General features: G+C 46.2%; 1 protein-coding gene across 1 annotated transcript; it reads left to right on the top strand.

The window, feature by feature from the left end:
* The first annotated feature begins 297 nt into the window (after positions 1 to 297).
* On the top strand, positions 298 to 22,468 carry CTSC (cathepsin C). The gene is made up of 7 exons (XM_068145803.1): positions 298 to 493; positions 1,598 to 1,743; positions 14,404 to 14,570; positions 14,967 to 15,122; positions 16,433 to 16,548; positions 19,934 to 20,065; positions 21,334 to 22,468. The coding sequence occupies exons 1-7, from the start codon at positions 328 to 330 to the stop codon at positions 21,834 to 21,836; spliced, it is 1,386 nt and encodes a 461-aa protein (XP_068001904.1). The 5' UTR covers positions 298 to 327; the 3' UTR covers positions 21,837 to 22,468.
* The last annotated feature ends 993 nt before the right edge of the window (positions 22,469 to 23,461 follow it).

Genomic DNA, 23,461 nt, shown 5'->3' on the forward strand with positions numbered 1-23,461 from the left:
CGGATACGGGGGCACACACACACAGATACGTGGGGGCACACACACAGATACGTGGGGGCACACACAGAGACGTGGGCACACACACACAGAGGCGTGGGCGCACACACACACACATGCGTGGGCACACACACAGAGGCGTGGGCACACCTCGGCCTTCCCGTACCACCCCCCCCGCCTCGCAGCCCAGCCCGGGCTCCCCGGCAGGGGACAGGCGCGGAGGCCCCACCCGGCGCTGCGCGGCCGTCCCGGGGCGGGCCCGGGGGCGGAGAGGCGGCGGGGCGCGGGCCCATTTCAGCGGCGGCGGCGGCAGGCGGCGGGAGCGCTGTCATGGCCGGGCGGGCGCTGCGGGCCGCGTCCCTCGTGCTGCTGGCGGCGCTGCCCGCGGCGGTGCGGGCGGACACGCCGGCCAACTGCTCCTTCAACGATCTGCTGGGAGCCTGGGAGCTCCGCGTCTGGCGGAGCGGCGGCCGCCACGGCAACTGCTCCCTGGCGGGTGAGACCGCGGCCGCCTGGCCCCCTTCCCCTCCCTCGGGGTCCCCGGGGGTCGGCCGGGCCTCGCTCTGGGAGGGGATCTGTCACGAGGGAGAGGCGGAGCAGAGGCGGGGTGGCGGCTGCTCTGTGCCGCCAGGCCCTAGGAGCGAGAGGGCGGCGGGGAGGCGGCTGCCCGGGGGCTGCCCGGCTCCTGCCCGGCTCCTGCCCGGCTCGGTGGGAGCGGGCCCCGTCCCTGGCCGGTGGCCTGCCCTGCTGATGGCTTTCGTGCGGGGCTCCCTGCAGGGCTTCCGACAGAAGAAGGTTGATTTGAATTAAGCAGCATGAAACACCCCCGTTAGTCTGCTGGCAGTGTTTTGTTTTGGTGTTGGGTGTTTGGTTTTTTCCCATTCTTTTTGGCTGTGTTCTGCTTTGGGCTCGACTCGGCCTCTTCACTGGCACCCTCGGGTGATGCCAGTTCACTCCTCATAGCCCACAGCCACCTCTTCCCTCGGCTCAGCCTCTCCTGACCGTGCCTGTTTCTATCAGGAGAGTGTGATTCCCCTTCAGGGTGACTCCCAGCATGTGGGAGATGACTATGCAGAGAGTCTGATAGCATCGGGAGAAGCAGAAGTAGCACTTCCCTTGAGGGCACGATAGCAGTAGGGATTTGTTATCTGACAGTTGTGTGAGGCGGTAAAAGCGGTGGTTAGGTGAATGGTAGAGTCAGAGCCATGGTGTGGAGAGACGTGGGGTAGCAGAGAGCTCGTTTTCAGCGCTGTATGGGAAGGTCTGTATTTGCAGACGCTGCCCGAGTGACCGCATCGGAGTGCTGAGTACCTGTACAGCATGTCATGCTCAGATAAGCTGATGTTTCCCAGAAACTCCTCAATTTCACAGACATTCAGTGCTGCTGCTAATTGAATGTGCAAATGCTGTAGCAATGGAAGAAAAAAATGAGCATGTAGATGCACTGAGAGGTAACTGAAGTCCCTGAAGTGCTTGCTTGATGCCTTTTTGCAGAAGACTATTCAACAAGTGTATTTTAGAACAAATGTTACTATGTTCCCTGTACTTTTTTTTAAACTATTTTCCATGCAATAATCATGCATTAATGTTTGTACTGCAGGCCCCGTGGAAAGAAAGGTGCTTGTGAATCTTCAGAAGTTAGATGTAGCTCAGGACAATCTGGGCAACTATGGTTTCTTCACTTTGATTTACAACCAAGGCTTTGAAATCGTGATAAATGGCTACAAGTGGTTTGCATTTTTTAAGGTGAGTTAACTTGGTGTGTTTTGTGTTGCTGACTGGTGCTAAAGTGGCCTGTAGTTAGGCTTCTCTTTAGTCCCCAAGTACCCAAGGTGGGGTAGTTGAAATGTTTTCTTGTCTTTGTCTCTAATGTTTGCTTGAGTTACCACATGTGGCACCTTTTTTTACTGTAAGGAATCTTATCACTGGCTGGGCAGGGAGCAGGAGAAGAGAAGATTTATTTGTATTCCACACTGGGCATTGTCTGAGAAATCTGTTAAGGGTGCTGGTGCTATCTCTTCTGGGCATGCTTAAAGCAAGCAAAGGCCTTCATGAAGCTCAGTCTTCTGTAGCTTGGAAATCTTTAATTCTTTTTCCTTTCATTTTCTTTCTGACACCGTGGACCCAAGTGGAATAGCAAACATCATTCCTTTTGTCTTTCCTTAAAGATATTCCCAAACTTTAGAAAGGCCTTGGTGGAGGATTTATTTGATCCTTGAATTTTATTTCAGCATGCTTCTGTAATACCTAAAAAACGTTTCTGCTGCCTATAATTGTTCTTTACTGTTATCTCCACTCCTTGTTAATGACTTCAGATAAAGCTGAAAGCAGTGCTGGCAGGCAGGGGGTAGGCAGGAGAAAATCCACTTGCTTACTAAGTGCTTTGCTCCTGTACTGATGAGAGGCCCTTATGAATCTGGAGGGTGGCTTGAAGCAGTCTCTGCAGGCGACTTTGCTGCATGGGAGACGGATATTTTGTGCACCAGGGCTGCTCAGCAAGTGCAGCCCTAAGCAGCAGCAGTGACCCATGTTCCTTGCTAGTCTCAGGAAGCATGATCTCAAATCTGGCTTCAGATGAGCTAATAGTAAACAGCCAGTCCTTGTCCAAGCATAAAACATGAGAACCTTGGCCAGTAGTAAGGAAGGCAAGGAAATGACTTTTTGCTTTAAATTGTCTTTCTGGTTTATTTCACAGTAACTGTTTGCAAGGTAGTGTTTGCAGATGTTCACAGAAGTGAGTGATCCTCTCTTCCAGGAGAATTGTAATGTTTATGGAGTAGAAATGATGTAGCAGGCTCCATTTAACTGCAGCTTCTTCCCTGCAGTTGGAATTCACTTAGGGAGAAGAGCCTTGTACACTTATGGAGAAGTTGTTTATGTAACCTTTGTTGTGGATTAACTCCAGTAGGCAGCTGAGCACTGCACAGCCACCCATGAGAATCAGAAGAGTTAAAATGTGAAAACTCAAGGGCTGAGGTAGTGTTAGTAGGCAAAGCAAAAGCTGCATATGCAAGCAAAGCAAAAGAAGAAATGCATTCATCACTTAACCACCAGCAGGCAGGTGTTTAGCAGGAAAGCAGAACTTCATGCAGAGCTGTTACTCAGGAAGGCAGATGCTGTAATTCTGAATGTCCTTCTTTTCTCCTTCTTTCGACAGCTTTTGTTGTTGAGCGTGACATGGTATGGTGTGGAATATGCCTGTTGTCAGTTAGGGTTAGATGTCCCAGCCATGTTCTCTCCCAGTTTCTCCTGCATCCCCCAAGCTTACTTTCTGGCAGGGCTGTCTGAGAAGCAGAAAAGGCCTTCATGCTATGTTAGTAGTGCATAGCAATAACTAAAACATCCCTGTGCTATCAACACTTTATCTACACTTCTCCAAAATACTGAATTACATTAGTTACTATAAATAAAATTAACTATCTGCCAAAATTAGGGCATTCATAACTATAAATGAGGAGGATAATGTTTCTGCATAGGACAAGGTCTTACACTTGAGGAAAAGTGTGAGAGAAATAGCTGACATTCTCTCATTAGTGTAAGATAGTCACACTAAATTGCCATGATGTTCACTTGTCATAGGTCTGACAAGTGAAACAGCAAAAACTACAGACCCCAAAGACTAACTCTGAAACTTCTCAGATGTAAACACTACTGCAAACTTCCCTACAGTGGGAGGGCCTGCCTCAAAAGTTGCAGGAATTGCTGCCTCCCTGAGGACAGCAGAGCAGTCTGTTCTAGTACTGTGCATGAACTCTGGCTTGGGGTGTCATGGGCAGGTGGAATTCAGCAGTCATTGATGGCCTCGATGGATTTGTCTGAGGAGAGTATAGTTGAGCTATTGGACTGGAAATCCTTAGGCTGAATATGGGGCTGATGTAAAAGCCAGTATAGTAAGCAGCTGTAATTACCAAACTAATTCTTGAATGGGAGGAATTTGATCATAGAAACAGTTACTGAATGTAAATGGAGTTGTTAGGCGCTGCAATTGACGGTTACAAGCTCTTCAGGAGAGACAGACGAGGAAGAAGGGGTGGAGGGGTGGCCCTGTACATCAGAAAGACACTAGATGCCATTGAGATGGAGATTAGGGATGATCGGGTTGAATGCTTGTGGATAAGAATTAGAGGGAAGACCAGCAGGGCAGACACCCTGGTTGGAGTCTGTTATAGACCACCCAACCAGGAGGAAGATGTTGACGAAGCATTCTATAGGCAGCTTAGGGCTGTCTCAAGATCTCCGGACCTTGTTCTCATGGGTGACTTCAACCTGCCTGACATCTGCTGGGAACTCAACACGGCAGAGAGGAGACAGTCTAGAAGGTTTTTAGAATGCATGGAGGACAGCTTCTTATCCCAGGTGCTGCGAGAGCCTACCAGGGGCAAGGCTATGCTTGACCTCCTCTTCACCAACAGGGAAGGACTGGTGGGTGATGTGGTGGTCGGAGGGTGTTTGGGGTCCAGTGACCACGAGATAATTGAATTCTCAGTTTTTGGTCAAGCCAAGAGGGGCGGCAAGAAGACCTCCACTCTGGACTTCCGGAGGGCAGACTTTGGGTTACTCAAGGAACTAATTCAGAGGGTTCCTTGGGATAAAGTCCTTAAAAACAAAGGGGTCCAGGAGAGCTGGACCTACTTCAATGAAGAATTGTTGAAGGCTCAGGGACAGGCTGTGCCAATGTGCCAGAAGATGAGCCGCCGGGGCAGACGGCCAGCCTGGATGGTTCATGAACTTTTAATGGAACTGAGGGAAAAAAAGAGGGTGTATCACCTTTGGAAGCGAGGGGAGGCAACCCACAGAATGTTTAAGGATGTTGCTAGGTCTTGTAGGAAGAGAATTAGGGAGGCAAAAGCACACTTGGAACTTAAACTGGCCTCTACTGTGAAGGACAACAAAAAGTCCTTCTATAAATACATTAATAGTAAGAGGAAGGGGAAGGAAAACCTCCACTCCTTGGTGGATACGGAGGGGAACATTGTAACCAAGGATAAGGAAAAGGCAGAGATACTTAACACCTTCTTTGCCTCAATTTTTACTAGAAGGGCAGAACGTCTTCCTGACAGCTGGTCTGCAGAGCTAGCAGAAGGAGCCAGGGAGCTGCACAGTTTCCCTATGTTCCATGAGGCGGTAGTTGGAACTCTCCTTAGCAGCTTGGATCCCCACAAGTCCATGGGACCAGATGGGATTCATCCTAGGGTGCTGAGAGAGCTGGCAGATGAGCTGGCCAAGCCACTCTCCATAATTTTCCAGCAGTCCTGGCTCACTGGCGAGGTCCCAGAGGACTGGAAGCTGGCCAACGTGGTGCCCATCCATAAGAAGGGCCGGTTGGATGAGCCAGGGAATTACAGGCCTGTCAGCCTGACCTCAGTGCCAGGCAAGATCATGGAACAGGTCATCCTGAGTTCAATAACACAACACTTACAGGATGGCCAAGGGATCAGGCCTAGCCAGCATGGATTTAGGAAGGGCAGGTCCTGCCTGACCAACCTGATCTCCTTCTATGATCAGGTGACCCGCCTGGTGGATGTGGGGAGGCCTGTTGATGTAGTCTACCTGGACCTCAGCAAGGCCTTTGACACCGTCCCCCATAGCAAACTGCTGGCCAAGCTGTCAGCCCATGGCTTGGACGGGAGCACACTGCGATGGGTTAGGAACTGGCTGGAGGGCCGAGCCCAGAGAGTGGTGGTGAATGGTGCCACATCCAGCTGGCAACCAGTCACTAGTGGTGTGCCCCAAGGATCAGTGCTGGGCCCTGTGCTCTTTAACATCTTTATTGATGATCTAGATGAGGGCATTGAGTCCATCATCAGTAAATTTGCTGACGACACCAAGCTGGGGGCAAGAGTTGATCTGCTGGAGGGTAGAGAGGCTCTGCAGAGAGACCTGGACAGGCTGGACAGATGGGCAGAATCCAACGGCATGAGATTTAACACATCCAAATGCCGGGTTCTGCACATTGGCCACAACAACCCCATGCAGTGCTACAGGCTGGGGTCAGAGTGGCTAGAGAGCAGCCAGGCAGAGAGGGATCTGGGGGTGCTGGTTGATGGTAGGCTTAACATGAGCCTGCAGTGTGCCCAGGCAGCCAAGAGGGCCAATGGCATCCTGGCCTGCATCAAGAACAGTGTGGCCAGCAGGAGCAGGGAGGTCATTCTGCCCCTGTACACTGCACTGGTTAGGCCACACCTCGAGTACTGTGTCCAGTTCTGGGCCCCTCAGTTTAGGAAGGATGTTGACTTGCTGGAACGAGTCCAGAGAAGAGCAACAAAGTTGGTGAGGGGTTTGGAACACAAGCCCTATGAGGAGAGGCTGAGGGAGCTGGGGCTGCTTAGCCTGGAGAAGAGGAGACTTAGGGGTGACCTTATCACTCTCTACAACTACCTGAAGGGAGGTTGTAGACAGGCTGATGATGGTCTCTTCTCCCAGCCACCCAGTACCAGAACAAGAGGACACAGTCTCAAGCTGCGCCAGGGGAGGTTCAGGTTGGATGTTAGGAAGAAGTTCTATACAGAAAGAGTGATTGCGCTATGGAACGGGTTGCCCGGGGAGGTGGTGGAGTCGCCGTCATTGAAGGTGTTCAGAAGGAGACTTGACGGGGTGCTTGGTGCCATGGGTTAGCTGTTTGGGTGGGTTGGATTGGTTGATGGGTTGGACACGATGATCTTGAAGGTCTCTTCCAACCTGGTTTGGTTTATTCTAATAAAGTTTATTCTAATAAATTCTAATTTGAAGAGAGCTGAGTCACTGAAGGCTCTACTGGTGCTATCTATACCTTGTGAAATAGATCCCTGGAAGATGAGCAGTGACTGACAAGTGCTGATCTCGTGTGTTCCTCTATGCTTATCAAAATGTAATGCATTGATTTACAGGAATAAACTTCTTTTGCAACTCTTAAGCAGTGTAGTAAAACTGTCTTGTAGAATAATTTAGACCTGAAGGAGCTTCTGTAGGTCATCTGATTCAACTTGCTGCTCAAAACAAAACCAGTCAAATTACACACCTTAGCAGCAGCAGCAGTACACAACAGCTTGCATTTCGTGGTCATTAATGTGTCTTAGCCCTTTGTAGGCAAATGAACTAATTGTTGGCTTTGCAGTTGCTTTTGGTATTGAGAAACAGCAAGCTGCTTCAGCAGCTCATTGTTCAGTAGTAAGGAATCCATCAGCAAAACGTGCTTAACTTAAAGCATTCTTTTCTTAAATATTATAGAGAGGATTAGAGCCCAATTGAGTTAACCTCTCTGTAATTTTGCTGCTGTACAGGAAGCAACAGATTACCAAGATGCAAGTGTAATGGCCAAGGAGCACAAAGACATACCTCAGCACTTAGTAAATGTTTTGTGGGGTTTTTTGCTGTAGGCAGCTAGTTGACTTTGTTAGGCAACAGCTTGCAATACTGTCTCCAACTGTTATTTCACAACTGTCAGTGGGGACTTCAGGGGAAGAAGTTTATGAGCTGTCTGACCTTGTGACCTATTTAGATAGGTGTGTCTGTTTACTTTTAATCCAGTAAATACAACATTATATATGGCTTGGAAATACAGAATATCTAGTCCTGCTATAAACTGAAAATGTGATTTCTTCTGTCAAATGCAGCTGAGGTTCTTTTGGGACTGTCTTTACCATCTTCTGTAAAGCTTTTAGGGGACAAGTAATAGATTCTGCTCAACTCATGCTTCAGAGGCTTTTAAAGAATGATTGCTTATTGTTTAAAATACTCCTGCCATTTTTACCTGCAAGTAGTGTAAACACAGGCTGGTTTTGCTGAGTGTTGGTCATAATCCAGAAGCCCTTGGAGTAAACCAGGGTAAGTTTGAATGCAAGCTGATAAAGGTCTTCCTCCCTGGAAGTGCAGCAAGAGGAAAGCATAAAAGCTGTCTCTTAGAACATTGCTTAGCCTCAATCACTGTTGAGAGAGAAGAAAATCATTTAAAAGAAAAGCCTGTGGAATTTATGGCAAGAAACTACCTCACAGAATCCTGGGATGCTTTGAGTTGGAAGGGACCTCCAAAGGTCATCCAGTCCAACCAATCACCCAGTCCAGCAAGAAGGTACAGAACTAGTGTGTTTAATTTGGAAACATTTACTACTGTGTTTACTACATGTTGAAATGACTTAGTCAGAAATAACCTTCCACAGTGATTGATTAGGTGCTGTTGGATGATAGGTTGGACATGATGATCTTGAAGGTCTCTTCCAACCTGGTTTATTCTAGTCTAGTCTAGTCTATTCTAACAGTTGTCCTAGTTTAGAGTGGGACAGATTGCTGTATTGCCCCCTAAGGGGGAAACAAGTGGCACTCACATAAATGGATTGGATAGTCATGGAAAAGTGATTAATGTGCTGCAAAAACTACGAAGCATAGTGGTAAACATAGCAAAGTTCCTTTCCCCAGACCAAAAATCCCAGAGCTTCCCTTCTCCCCACCTGGGGTTCACCCAAATCCCTAGGGCTCTTTCTTCCCTCCCCCATTGCTAGGCTGGTTTCAGGCTGGCCAGGCCTGAACCGGCCAAGATTGTGCAGGGGGAAAAAAATTACTCAGGCTAGAGAGGCCTCTGGTACTGCCCCACTGTTAACCAGATAAGAGGGAAGAAAGAGAAAGACAATAACTTGCTGCCAGATTTATAAGGATGCAGGATTTATGGGTAGAAATACACTGTTTCCTGTGTCCACCCACTGGGCTGGATGCTCTAAGCACTGCAGGTCTCAATTCTGCAGCTTTCTCAGTGGGATAACTTTGTTTTGGTTCATGGAATAGTTGCTGGTGGTGGAGCAGCCATAACACAGAGTCTGGCACACACATCCTTCCATGGCTGTAGGTTTGGGCTTGTCAGGAAAATATTTGTGGCTTAAAGGCTACTCATGACTTTCAAGTGCTTTTTATGTTTCACTAAAGTTGACTGATATGGCTGAAACTGCAGGATGGTGACAGGGTGGCTAAAGCATCCTGATTCACCTACTATGGTGCTGTAACACTTCTCTCATTCTGCCATTGAGGAGAGAGGATGGAGTTGCTAGGCAAAATGAAGAGCAGCATTGAAGCCTACAGAGCAGTTCAGGTGATTCAAGCATTAAAAGTGCAACTGGTGCTAGTTGAACTACCAGTGTATTTTTGCTTAATGTTTAAGAAAGAAGCTGTTAATTGCTGTCAAGAATGCTGTGAGCTTGTCTAAATGGTGCCTTTAGTAGAGCTGCTGGTGCTGTGTGGATGTAGACTCAGCCTGGGTGGTTATAATGATGCATGTTTCAGTGAGTTGCTCCTGTGGCTTGCTAAACAGACATCCACTAAAATTTTCGTAGGGCTTCACTGCCTTTACAAGCTATTTGTTCTTTCACCAGGAGGCTGTGGAGAAATTACTTTCCACACCAAAGGAGTGGATTGAGTGAGCTTACCAATGCATTTGTTCCTCAGTTTGCTTTGACAGTTTATGTAGAAACTCTGACAGTGCTAACTTCTTCGTTGTGCATAGACTGGTCCCTCAAGGCTAGCCAAGTAGAGTGCATTCTGCCTTTCAGAAGTCCTACTTACTCTGTGTTTGCAGCACAAAATAACTTGTTTGGTTTATGGGAATGCTGTTGTTTCCCCATTTATTGTGTTGCTGGAACACCCCTCTACTGAGCTTGGGTGTGAAGGCAGAGGCTTGGCAGAAGCTTGAGCTTGTGCTTCTGCTGGATGATACAAGGTTGCTGTAGAGATAAGCAAGACAAAGCTTTAATGATTCCCCTCTCCCACTCAGCCCAAGTAATAGCAAAAGAACTAAGAACAGGGTAACATCAAAAGCTAGAGTGAGGCTGAAAGTAGAGACTAACTTTTTTCAGTTGCTTGATACCTTTGTAGCATTTATTTCATGTCAAGACTGCCGCTTCCAAGGAAGACGAGTCTCATAGGTTTCCCAGTGTTCCCACTGAAGCTGAGTGGTGCTACTGTCTTGTGAGATGTTCTCTAGCAAAAACTAGAAGTCTGGCAATTTTTTTTTTTCTGTCTTAACACATTAGCACTACTTCAGCAAAAAAAAAAGAGCTGGATTAGAGACTGTTCCACTCCTGACGTTACTGAGCTTTTCCAGACCGTATGACATCTTTGTCACAGCTTTTCCTCTTTTCCCCAACATCCCCAAATTTGTTTAAAACCAACAACTTATGTTCTGAAGGAAGCAGCCTAGACAAGTAGCTATGGTTTAAAATTCATAACATAGAATAAACCAGGTTGGAAGAGATCTTCAAGATCATCGTGTCCAACCCATCCTTCAACACCACCTAATCAACTAAGCCGTGCAACCAAGCACCCCATCAAGTCCCCTCCTGAACACCTCCAGCGATGGTGACTCCACCACCTCCCCGGGCAGCCCATTCCAATGGGCAATCACTCTCTCTGTGTAAAACTTCCTCATAACCTCCAGCCTAAACCTCCCCTGGTGCAGCCTGAGACTGTGTCCTCTTGTTCTGGTGCTGGTTGCCTGGGAGAAGAGACCAACCTCTGCCTGTCTACAACCTCGCTTCAGGTAGTTGTAGAGAGCAATCAGGTCTCCCCTGAGTCTCCTCTTCTCCAGGCTAAGCAACCCCAGCTCCCTCAGTCTCTCCTCACAGGGCTGTGTTCCAAGCCCTGAGCTCACCAACTTTGTTGCCCTTCTCTGGACATGCTCCAGCAAGTCAACTTCTTTCCTAAACTGAGGGGCCCAGAACTGGACACAGTACTCAAGGTGTGGCCTAACCAGTGCAGTGTACAGGGGCAAACCAATCTGATTTGCTAATGCTATGTAATCATCCTGCAAAACAAATGAAGGTTAATTTGTAACCTAACTTAGTTGGACTTAACCAGCAGTGTGAAACTGATGCTTTCCTAAAGTGTAAATCTGAAAGCATAAATCTCTGAATTGCAGAATGTTGCCTAGAGGAAAGAAAATGCATCTGCAGTCAGTATTTGCTTGCATTTTATATCAGACAGCAAGATGCAGTTCTGGTAATGCCTTCTGTGGTTTTGTACAGTAGGATGTCTGCTGGTCTGCAGTCCCCTTCTAATTCAGAATGTGCTTCCCATATTAAAATGCCAAGGCACACTTACATTTGGGGGCATATGCATGGTAAGTTTCCACCAGGCTTGATGTCCTCAGTTGGCTTACTGCCTGAATGTAGCTTAAACTGAGAAATACATATGTATGAGAGGATGAGATGGCAGCCTGTGAATGTAGCACTGCTGAATCCCTGTTTAAATGCTGTGTTCAATAAGGTCTCCAGCACTAGAATTGAGCAGGCAATTAGATTGTCATGACGGCCAACAGAGGAAATACTTCACTAAAAGTGTGCCGTACCAAACAGCTTACATGGAATCAGGTATCCAAACAGCAAGTCTTGAAATTTAGGTGGAATCATAGAATCAAGAAGGTTGGAAAAGACCTCGGAGATCATTGAGTCCAACCTGTCACCCAACACCTCCTGACAACTAAGCCATGGCTCCAAGTACCACATCCAAGCCTTTTCTGAGCACCTGGAAGACCAAGGATGGGTCACCTGCCAACTGGCAGCAGAGGCAAGGTGCAGAAATGGTACATGAAGCCTTTTAGGATTGTTAGAGCTACTTAGGTAAATTCTGGCATTAAGTGAGGTCAGATGACTTGAGAAAAATAGGAATTTGAAATAGAATTAAAACTTATCCTTTTCAAACTTCAGAATTTGAACTGGGAATGTAGCTTGGATTTCTTTCTACAGGAGTTGTTTCAGGTTGGTCAGATTGCTGGATGGAGTTTATTGAATGCTGCAGATGTGAGCACCGATGAAACTACCATGTGTGATATGGCTGCAGTGGTCACTTATGCAACAATGAAACCCATCCTCTTAAGTATGCAGAGGAAATGGGTGCAGCAGGTATCCCACAGTTGCTGGTGGTCACAGCTGTGTGGCTGTTGCCCTGCATGAAGGATGCTGTTCTGTGCTGGGTTCTGCAGATGTGCCGGGTACTGTGCCAGCAGCAGCAGTGGAGTGTGGCGGTGTAATTTGCATCCACCTCAGTCAGCAGTTGTTCGTGGCCCTGTGTGACTGTTGGCTGGGCAGGCATACTCCTCACAGATCCTCTGGTATAGTCAGATTTGCTAATTCCAGGCTGTTGGAGCCATTTTCTGGTAGCAGGAAGAAATGCTGCATGTGGGTTTTTCAAGCAGTGGAACACTGATTGAACTGTGTGCCTTCTGGTAGTAACCAGTGGCTGTCATTGCCACGGCACCAATGACTTTCCTGTCCCATTTTAGTTTCTGTAATGTGTAGCCCACTTGAGTTAATTACTTTGTAGACATTAAGCATAGGTAGTGGAGTTTTTAGAAGGTCTTCCATCACTTCTCTCTATCAATGGCTCTAAGTTAAAAGCTGGGGGGGGGGTGGGGGTGGGTGAGCAGATTGGAACCTTGTGAGTATACTTTTATTTCCTGGCTGAAAATGGTTCTTATTGTTCAAGTACCTTGCCCTAGATGTCATTGATGGGCTATAATCTCCATCTTCATATCCCCTTTTTAAAACTAGTTCAGTAGTAGCTTGCAGTCTGCCAGCCTACTAAAAGGTAGCTGTAGAGGATTTGAGTTGCTTAATTTCAGGTTTCAACACAGACTGTCTGAAATTGACTTTTGTCTCTTGTTTATCTTGAGGCACTGTCAGTGGCTGGCCCCTCACCTCTTTCCTAGTTTTGCTGGCACGCTTCAAATGGAAGAACAGCCTAAGGAAGTTGCTAAACGGTGTGAATGCTCTTGTGGTTATTTTTCCACATCTTAAAGTAATAAATTTAATCTCCAGAGAAGAGAGAGGAATTTCTGGGTTGGGGAAAAGAAAAAGGCAAGGTTGTTTTGATTTGCTAACTAGAAGATAACTTGTTGCCTTTTCCCCATGAAGGTAAGTCCCAAATCTCTTCTACTTCACTCCATGTAACTCCCCATGCTGGACAGGATCTGCATCTGACTGTTGCTAGAAGCTGGTGTATTCTTTGAGTAATACTCAAGGGTTCAGGCCTGTACTTGTTGTGCTTGGTCTTGTTTTTCTCTGTGGCAGCTTTTAGATAGAAAAGACAGGTCTGAATTTACACTCAGAGTCAAACAAAGCACCCTTACAGGACTTTAACTGATGTAAAGTCAGCAACTTTTTGCTTTTCCTAGTGTCTGGATTTCTAGCAGTGCTGCTGTGGAGAAGGTATTTCTCAGAGTCTTCTCTGGACCTTGCCCTTGATGTTTGGCCAAGTGTAATGATTTCCCATATTGCACAAGCCTGAGTAATTTACCATATTGTAAACTCCTGCACAGTGAGATAGGATGAACAGAACAAGGTAACAGCTCAACCTTCTCGTGCCCCTGTCCTGCTCCAGTCAGCAAGCATGCCTGCCTTGCTAGACAAGCAGAGGTGTAGGTGTGATTTCCCCTGCAACCTCTGAACTAGGGCCAAACCAAATTGTTCTAAACAAAGCTTTAATTTTATCCTTCTGACAAACTTAATTCTGTGTTCTCCCTAAGATTCCTTGCAGAGCCTTGTCATAGGCACAAACCTCCCAGTCTCTTTAATTGCTTTTATTTTCCATCTTGAGGCATTTCCAGCACTGTAAGCCATTACTCTCTTCAGTGAAGAGGCTAAGCAAGCATTTTGTTGAAATGTAACTACAAAATCCCTCTGCTGTTGTACATGGCTGTCTTCATTGGGGTGGGATTTAATCAAGTGTTCTTGGACTAGGAAACTTGGGTTCTGTTGAAGTGATTTGCATGCTTAGAAGAGTCAAGTAAAAGCTTTAATTGCATGGGGGTTTCAGATTCCTATGTAGCCTAATACAAAGCAGACTACACCCACCCCACCCCCTTTTTTTCCCCTTTCTTTGCTGGAACATTCTGCTGTCAAAGAATTGCTAATTCAGGAAGTTAATGCACCTGGGTGAAGCCTGTTAGTGCTGTTTTAAGAAGGCATATTTTATTAAAGAGAGAACTTATTACTCCAGTGGTAGCCTGGAGACTCGTGTGGCTGAATGAGGAAGTATTAGGACTTGGGCTTTAATAACATCCCCTCACACCAACTTCAAATTATTTGCTCTCAATGGATCATAATTTCTTATTGTCTCACTTTCATCTTTTATGTTCTGCCTGGGAAGTAGTGGCTGCACCCAATTAGCAGCTGTTAGGTAACATTGCTCCCAATGCATGCTTTGCTGCTCCAAGTGCGAGTCAGAGCCTGTTTTCTTTCCTCTAGCACTTTGATAAAGATCAGTTTCTTTCATGTGCTTAACCTTTTGCTTTGAAATTAGAAAAAAACAAGCAAAGTATGCTAACTGGTCTGAAATACAGCTTGGCCTCGTGCTCTGAGACACAGGCAAGAAGCTACTGGTGGAGCAGGAACTACCGCAGTGCTAATAAATACGTCTGCTTGACACAAGCATTACCTCTTTACTTCACAGTACAAAAAAGAAGGCCAGAATGTAACCAGCTACTGTAATGAGACTCTGCCAGGATGGGTGCATGATGTTCTTGGTCACAATTGGGCTTGTTTCACTGGACAGAAGATCACCTCTTCTCCCTCAGATGTGCACATCAATGAACTACCTCTCCAGAAGCCCAGGGGAAGGTAAGCAGAAGCTGAGTGACACTTTACTGGAATGAAGTGTTTGAAAAACTGTGCTTCAGGTTCCATCCAAAACCATATGGACCAAGTCTGTTATGGAGGCCAAAGTCCATGCCAGTGATGGTTCTGGGTATGAACCTGAGTGCAGAAGGCTGGAGGAAGGTGTGCCCATCTCATCATGGTTTTTCCTTCAGACTGGTGAAGCTCAATTGCAAAACTGGTGATTATATCCTCTGGTTTCTCTGCCTCAAACTGCAGAAACCTTGCCTTGGTTCAGTCATATTTCTTTATCAGTACTTACCAGAAGACACTTTGAGAGTTGGCAACTTTTCAATGTTGAATTTAGTTTTCAATCTCAGTCCTTTGCCTACTGTTGTATTTTCTTGCTTCTGTTTGCAGACTTTCAAGCAGACGTTATGTGCACAACCCGGACTTTGTAAATGCTATCAATGCTCACCAGAAGTCCTGGAGAGCAACAAGATACAAAGATTATGAGAACTTTGCCCTGGAAGAACTAACTAGAAGAGCTGGGGGTCTCTATTCCAGAACTCCAAGGTACTAAGGCTTTTTGTGTTGCCATAAACCCTACTGCTGCAAAGAATCTGCTTGTATTTGCCCTGGCTATTTCTAGCTGTGTTTTGGCTTCTAGTTAGATGGTTAATCAAGTTTCAAGGCCTTCCAGCTCATTTTCATGGAGTGCCAACATATTTCTTTATTTGAATGATTAATTCTGAGCATCTGTTGTCTCAGGCAGTTGAGACAAGTAAGGTCACCTACCCTTTAATCTTGTCCAGTAACTTGCTGCTTAATTCATATGTGCAGGGAAGAACTGGGTACTGTCGTGGTTGTGATCTCACCCTCCTGTCTACCTGTCAGCTGCTTGCCACAGTCAGGATTTTCTGCTTGACTGTCTTCCTGGTTCTGCTTGCTCATAATTGCAATCAAAAAGAGACAACCCATGTTCTGTTACTAAACATGAATAGAGATGGTTTTTTGAGGGAATTCTGTGTTGCTTTGATACCTTGCTGTGCCTGCAAGCACAGTCATTTAACAAGACTGCAGTGTCTTGGTGAAGACCATCTAATCAACTAAACCATGGCACCAAGTGCCTCAGCCAGTCTCTTCTTAAACACTTCCAGGGATGGTGACTCTACCACCTCCCTGAGCTGTTGACCCTCTCATGTTCTCAGAACAGGCTCCAGCGTCTGTTGTTTGTGACTGGCACTTGAGGGCATGACTGACTTGTAGTGCATGTATCGGGTTATATGAAAGCTGAATACAGGAAGCTCTTGGCCTTGCTGATGTACAAACATCACTTGGCTGCAAGTGGTACATGAGGGCAAGTAGCATCCAGTACTTCAATAGTCAAAAACTTGCTCCAAGGAAGTCTCTGGGGCAAGTGGGGCTGCAGTTACTGAAGAGATGATGTTAGCCATGTCTGTGTCTGCTATTCAACAGTCTGTAGCTGCTGTCAGTGCATGCTGCCAGGGCGAGGTGCCTTCTGCAGTCAAATAGTCTGCACAGCTCAGGAAGGCAAAGGTGTAAAATAGCTGTTGCAGAGCCTCGTTGTAACAATCACTGAGAGTTACCTCATCCCTTCAGATTGGTTCAAAAGTATTTGACCTCACCAGCTTGTGGATAGTTCATAATATAGTTCCCTCAGGGAGGGATTTGAGTGGGTTGTGCATCCTGCTGAAACTAATCTCTTGAGATTGACACCCACTCGTCCTAGATGGAGGCTCTTTCAAATAGCTTAGCATGAAGTAAGTGCAGCTAGCAGAAGCCAGAAGCTGACAAGTGAGCATTACATGATTGTTTCCTTGCCTAAGAGTATGTATTACTCAGAAGCCTTTTCTCCCCTTCAGACCAAAGCCTGCACCTCTAACGCCTGAGTTACTAAAACAAGTTTCAAGCTTGCCAGACTCTTGGGACTGGAGGAACGTGAATGGTGTCAACTATGTCAGCCCTGTTCGGAACCAAGGTAAACAAATCCAATCAGAAATGCAAATGAAATGCCCTAGATCTCCTGTGATGGACTTTGTAATGTGCTGGAAACAAGGTGGTTTTGTTTAGTGTACTTCCATGAATAATTTGCAGAATCTAGGTGAAGTCCTGGCTGACAGCATTGTGCCAAAGGAGGTGGTGGGCCTGGCTCATCCAAACAGCAGGCTCTCTTGCTGGAGTGAAAACCAGTTAGCACAGTGCCCTTCCTAAAGACAGCTGCCAAGGTGTGTCTTAGCAGTCTCAGTCGTGGTTGTCTGTGTGCTGACACAAGTGATGTGCATTTAATTATTTCCCTAATTCCTGCTGATGGCAAATTGCTCAGCTTTAATGAATAAATCCATGAGAACTGTGTGTACTGCCTCCAAATCCTGGCACCCCTGTAACTTTGAGTTACTGGTATGGCTTACTAGCTGCAAGTCACTGGAAAGTGTGGACACTGGTAGATATAGAAGTACTTGTCAAACAACTTTGTTTGCTTACCCCTGTGGTAGGCACATATTTGGCTCAAAGTAGACATGAAAGGATGTCATTCTGGTATGTGGCTATGCTACAGGGACTGCTGTTAACAGCACTGTGGTGTGAGATAGATGGTTACATACTGGAGGCCCTACGTGCTCTACTCAGTTATGTGACCTTTTCCTGCTCCAGCGCTTCTGGTTGCAGCTTGGAGGGGAAGGGAAGATAACATGAGCAGGATGGGGAAAGGATGGCTTAAATCACTGGTCTCTCATGGCTTGACATTTGGACTCCCAGTAGCAGAAGCAGCATGGGAAGGCTTGTGGGGGAGTTCTGGTTCACAAGCTGAAGTGTGGTACCACTGAAAGATGATCACAGGAAATTACACAGTCCCATGCAGAAGTGAGGCGTGTGCTTCAGTGTGATCTTTGGATATCCCAAGGGCTCTTTTACCTTCCAGATGGTTGAACACTGTCCCAAACTTGCCTTTTCTCCACTGCATTGCTTTGGTTTCTCTAAATGAAGAACTAGCCTGTTGCTTGCAATAGTAAAGCTGCCTCTGCTTTTCCTGCAGTCTGGGAATCCATGCTGAGGATGGTAAATGTCTGTAGAATATGCACTTTGCTCCATTCAGTAAGAGTTTTAGCTTTCAGGCTTTCAAAAACACCACAGAACAAAACCTCTGGAAGATGACCTTGTGCAGAATCGTGCTGACCTACAAATTGAATCTTACTTCTGGTAGTCTTGTGAGCTTTTCAGGGGCACTGGATATCAATTCTTCATTAGAATGATGGTATCAGAAAGCCCTGGTTATATATTAAGACTATTAGAGGATTAATTAGAAAATGTGATGGGGCAGAAGGCTGCAAGTAATAAGATGCAAGTTGCCTAGAACACATGGAGAGAATTGTATGATTTGCAAGGTCATGGCTTCCCACTTCTCCCATGCTTGTGGAGTCACTGCTCTTTACCCAAAGAGAGGGGGGAAAAAATACAGCATCTGAATTGGACAAGAATTAGAAGTGAAATGTACATTCTCTGTAGGATTTCTTGAGACATGACAGGCTTCATGCAGTTGTCTTGGATGGCAATATTTACTGCCAGGATGTTAGCATCCCTGCTAGTGTTTCCTACAGTTTGGAAAGTAAAGGTTGAGTTCTCAGGTTGTTAGGGAGCAGTAGAATAGGATAAACCAGGCTGGAAGAGACCTTCGAGATCATCCTGTCCAACCCATCACCCAACTCCACCTAATCTGCAACAGCATCTTTGAGGCAAGAGATGTGTTGCCTTTGAAGATAGCTCTGTCATTGCTTGTTAACTTTACAGGAGGTAGATGAGGAGAGCCTCCAGCTTTTGCTAATGTTTTAGGGCTGTTCTGATTTCTTGCTGGCTTTTCTGCACCTTTTGTTTCCCTGCAGGTCAAAGTAGGTCATAAGGTTGGTCAGTGATTCTTCACCACATGCCCAGTGTCTCCTCCTACTGCTCCTAATGTAACAGCCCTTTGCAGCAGAGGAAGTGGAATAAGATGTGACTCAAACTTGAATTGACCCTGAGAGAGACTTTATGGGAAGTCTCACAAAAGCAACTACTGTTGCAGCTGTGTTAGCTCTCTTCTGATGCAGTGTGGGTGTCATGCTCTGGGCCTCAGGAAAAACCACTGCACTAGCAGAAAAGAAATGAAGCAACCGCCTCACCAGGCTTCAAACTGCAGTGGTTTGTGTCAGCTATGGTTTGTACATTTTTTCCACACAAAATGCAGCAGAGTGTTCAGCATGACCCATCTCAGGTGCTGTAACTGTACCATGAGTGGGAGGCACCTCTCCACTGTTCAGTTTGCCCTGCTGGGCAAAGACTGTTCATTGTTCATGTTCAGGCTGATTTTTGCCCCTTCAGAAATATTTCTGAGTGAGTGAAGGTGCAGTTCCCAAAGTCTTGCTTTTGTAATAGCTTTGCTTTTATACACCTACACAGTTCAGGAGAAAGTACTTTGTTTTGTTCTTCAAGCCTCCCTCCTTTTCATAGCTCTGCAATAGTTTACTCTCCTACTGTCAGGAAACAAAAGGAAATTGGGCACCTTGGTGACAATCAGTAGATAAAGTAGGACTTCATTCAAGTAATTGTCCTTCCCTGTAATGCTTGTCATTCCACTTCCAAAGGGTTTTAATGTGTTTCAGGAAGCTCCTAGGGAGTAAAGAAAGCCTAAAACTAGAACCAATACTAAATTTTGATGCAAAAGTGAGGAGTTTTAACTCTCTGCCAGGAAACAGAAGGAAAATGAAGGTGCTTCTGAAAAGGCAGTATAAAAATGACATGCCTGTGGGAAGTCAGGGAGGCTGGGATGAATCCATCCTCTCAAACCTGCACTATTTATACCACCAGACTTTCAAAAGTCAGTTATTTTAGGGGGAGTTGAGGTGGATTTTTCTTTTTTTAATGGAAATTACATTAAATCCATTGATAGGCTGAAATGATCCAGAACAATATTGTCAGCATTCACTTCAAATCATTTATTGACCCTCAGCATATGTGCTTCATGCAGGGTTAACCATCTGAGGCGGTAGGTCATGAGCATTCTCAGCCCTGCGGATGTGGTCCCTGGAGGTTAATTCTGAAAGAGCACCATGGCTTTTAAATGATACTACTGAGAGCCACCAAAGAGCAGTACGCTGTTTCTTATTATGAGTAAGCTCAGTATTCCTTCAGAAGTTATTAGAACTGTGTTTGAATTGCATTGCTTAAAAGCTGAATGTGTATTTCATGTCCTTGCTCTATGAATGTTCAAGTTACAATCACTGCCAGGTAGGTTTTGACTCGTTTCATAAGGCTTTAGTAATAGTTGCTCCTGAATGCAGGTGACCTGCCTTGTTTATGCTGCTGACTGCTTCTTGTGGCTCTCTTTTCTTGAGGCTCCTGTGGCAGCTGTTACTCATTTGCCTCCATGGGCATGCTGGAAGCGAGAATACGTATCCTCACAAACAACACTCAAAAACCTATCTTCAGTCCCCAGCAGGTTGTGTCTTGCAGCCAGTATTCTCAGGGTAAGTACACTGGTATACACAGAGACAACTTTCAGTAATAAGAATAGAATAAACCAGGTTGGAAGAGACCTTTGAGATCATTGAGTCCAGCCTATCATCCAACACCATCTAATAAACTAAACCATGGCACCAAGTGCCTCATCCAGTCTCTTCCTAAACACCTCCAGGGATGGTGACTCCACCACCTCCCTGGGCAGCACATTCTCATGGCCAATCTCTTTCTGTGAAGAACTTCTTCCTAACATCCAGCCTAAATTTCCCCTGGCACAGCTTGAGACTGTGTCCTCTTGTTCTGGTGCTGGTTACCTGGGAGAAGAGACCAGCCTCCACCTGGCTACAACCTCCCTTCAGGGGACTCCACATTCAAAACCTTCCATTCCTTCCTCATCACCCACACTTCACTTCATGGCAACAGCTACCTGGCAGGCTATACTTCATAGTAGTTCTCTTTTCATGAAAGATTGCAGAATATATTCTAAAGTTGTCAGCCTGCCTCACCATAGGGTTGGGACTGAGCTAAGAGTGTGTGGCTTCATGCTGAGGATGTCACTGGGTTTTAGGTAGATCTACCTGGGAGAGAAAACAGAGCTAAATTGCAATGCATGCATAGAAATGGAACCAAATATTCTCCCAAAAGCATATTCAGGGAGGGATGAGCAAAAGCAATGCCTAAAGCTTTCCAGAGAACAATACCCCTGTTAGGATGGGGTTTTTAAGCTGCATGCAGCTAACTGCTTTTCCTAATGTGAAGTGTCAGGAGCAATTGGATGATAATGTGATCAGTGCATTAGTGTTGCCAGTGTAGCTCCCATTGATGTGGGGTTTGTCTTGTGTGGTTCAGGAGGCTAGCTGTAGCTCACTGGAATATTAAGATTATCTGGGATCACTGCAGTTAGTGTTCAATATGTATCTGAAAGTACTCCATAAGATTTGAGTAGGAGAGTCTCCCACCTCAAATAACTCTAGTAATGGTTTAGGAATTTGCCACCACATTAGCAAAAGCTCAGCTGGCTCAGTCAGGACAGCAAATGGAAGCTGTATTGACAAGCAATAACTGCACTGTACAATGGAATGCAATGAATAGGGACAAGTACACGGTATTTGCAATATCACAGCTATTTATCTCTTGTTTTCCTTTCTTACACCCAACTGTGAATTGTTTGTACTTCTTCACTCTTCTGCTGAAATATCTGCAGCTAACTTATAAAGGCATAGCCTAGAGCTGTCACAAACTCTCCAAGGGAATAAGCAGGTCTGTTTTTGTTTAGGTTGTGATGGTGGCTTCCCATACCTGACTGCTGGGAAGTATGTTCAAGACTTTGGTGTGGTGGAGGAAGACTGCTTCCCTTACACAGGCCAAGATTCCCCCTGCACTTTCAAGCGCAGCTGTTACCACTACTACACTTCTGAGTACCACTATGTTGGGGGCTTCTACGGAGGCTGCAACGAGGCTCTGATGAAACTGGAGCTGGTTCTTCATGGGCCGATGGCTGTTGCCTTTGAGGTCTATGACGATTTCATGCTCTATAAAGAGGGGATTTACCATCACACTGGACTGCAGGATGCATTCAATCCTTTTGAGTTGACCAATCATGCCGTCTTGCTGGTGGGCTACGGCAGAGAGCCGGCAAGCGGTGAGCAGTTCTGGATCGTGAAGAACAGCTGGGGCAGCTCCTGGGGAGAAGGGGGCTACTTCCGAATCCGCCGCGGCGCCGACGAGTGCGCCATTGAAAGCATCGCCGTGGCTGCGACTCCCATCCCGAGGTTATGAACGCAGAGAGCTTCACCCAGTGCCTTGTCCCCAGCCACAACAACATCCTGACTGTTAGAAACTGCAGGTCAAATCTGTCTTCTGGCTTGAACAGGGGAGCTTTGAGGACATTTCCCGGAATAAGAGCAGTTGCCATAGGTGAGAGGAGGAAGAGGACTGTCAGCTGTGCTGTGTGCACTGAAGGCTTACTCTCAAGTCTGCCAGTGGGTCTCCTAGAATGCAATGGCTGTTTTGGTAACAGTGGTGATATTTGTGCATCACTGCATCTTCAGTCACCAGTTGCATTTTCTGCTGTGGCCTATCTTGAACTTCAGATCTCAGAGAGAAGCATCTGCCATGATAATCTGACTACTCTGGAAGGACATTGTAGTGCCTTACTTCTGTGAAGTCACTGCAATTTAGCACGTGTGTTGGGGAGGGAATGGGCAATCACACTGATTAAAGGGAAATGTTAAAGCTTTGTGTCCTGCAAAATCTGCATGTCAAACCCTTATGAGAGTAAAACAAATCAATGACACATTTCAGGCTGTTACTGAATGTTCCAGTTCTGAATTTTACTGCTGTGCTTTGCAATTGATCACCTCAGAGTTCAATAAAAAATTACCCCCCCTCCTATAGGAGTTTATACTTGTGGAATTAGTTGGTTCTTTATTTCAGGGACCTGTCTTAAGGTTCAGACTTGCTATCAAAAACATTTAGCAGGATTGAACCTGGTGGAGAAGGAGGATGAGAGGGGAGAGAAGCTAGGACTCACCCAGCTGAAGCCAGAATTCTCACAGCAGCATCAGACAAAGTTGTTCAGTAGCCCTTGGTGGGTAGGGGACAATTGATTGAGGAAATCAGCTACTTCCCCAGTAGTCCTGCTGAAGTCCTCTCTGTGGATCTGTTACTCTATTCCTTTCAAATATGCAAGGCAGGAAAACAGAGTTGAAGTGGGGATTGCAGCACTTCATAGAATCACAAAATGTAAGGGTTTGGAAGGGACCTTGAAAGATCATCTAGTCCAACCCCCCCCTGCCAGAGCAGGGTCACCTGTACCAGGTCACACAGGAATGCATCCAGGTGGGTTTTGAATATCTCCAGAGAGGGAGACTCCACAACCCCCCTGGGCAGCCTGCTCCAGGGCTCTGTCACCCTCACAGTGGGGAAATCATGGTTTCTGGATGAAACTTGGCTGCAGCACGATTTGGCTAATGCAGCACTGGCCTTTGTTGGGTTTCACATGAGTAAATAGGGGTGGCTTGAAGGCAAGTCCCTGTGCCTGTGGTTTCACTGCACAGATACAATGCATTTTGATTATCACATGTGCTTGGAAGTTGTTCATCAGCAGGTGTATTCATGAAGTTGTGTGGGTGTGCTAGGTTCTTGGGTTTTGTTGACACCTCTAGTATCTGAGGCTAGCTGAAGAATACAAAACTAGGTATTTCTTACTATTTGTTACTGTCTGTATTGGGTTCAGCTGAGCTGGAGTTAATTCTCCTCACAGCATCCTTCTAGTGCTGTGTTGTGCAGCAGTAGTTGCCTAAACACCACTGTGTTACCTACTGCTGAACAAGTATCCAGGCTCTGTCTTTCCAACATTTCCCTGCCCCAAGAGTATGCTGAAGGGTGGGTGAGATCTTGGG

The sequence above is a fragment of the Melanerpes formicivorus genome, unplaced genomic scaffold, assembly GCF_026170545.1.
Source record: "Melanerpes formicivorus ecotype bairdi unplaced genomic scaffold, bMelFor1.0.p_v2 SCAF_1, whole genome shotgun sequence".
Lineage (NCBI taxonomy): Eukaryota > Metazoa > Chordata > Aves > Piciformes > Picidae > Melanerpes > Melanerpes formicivorus.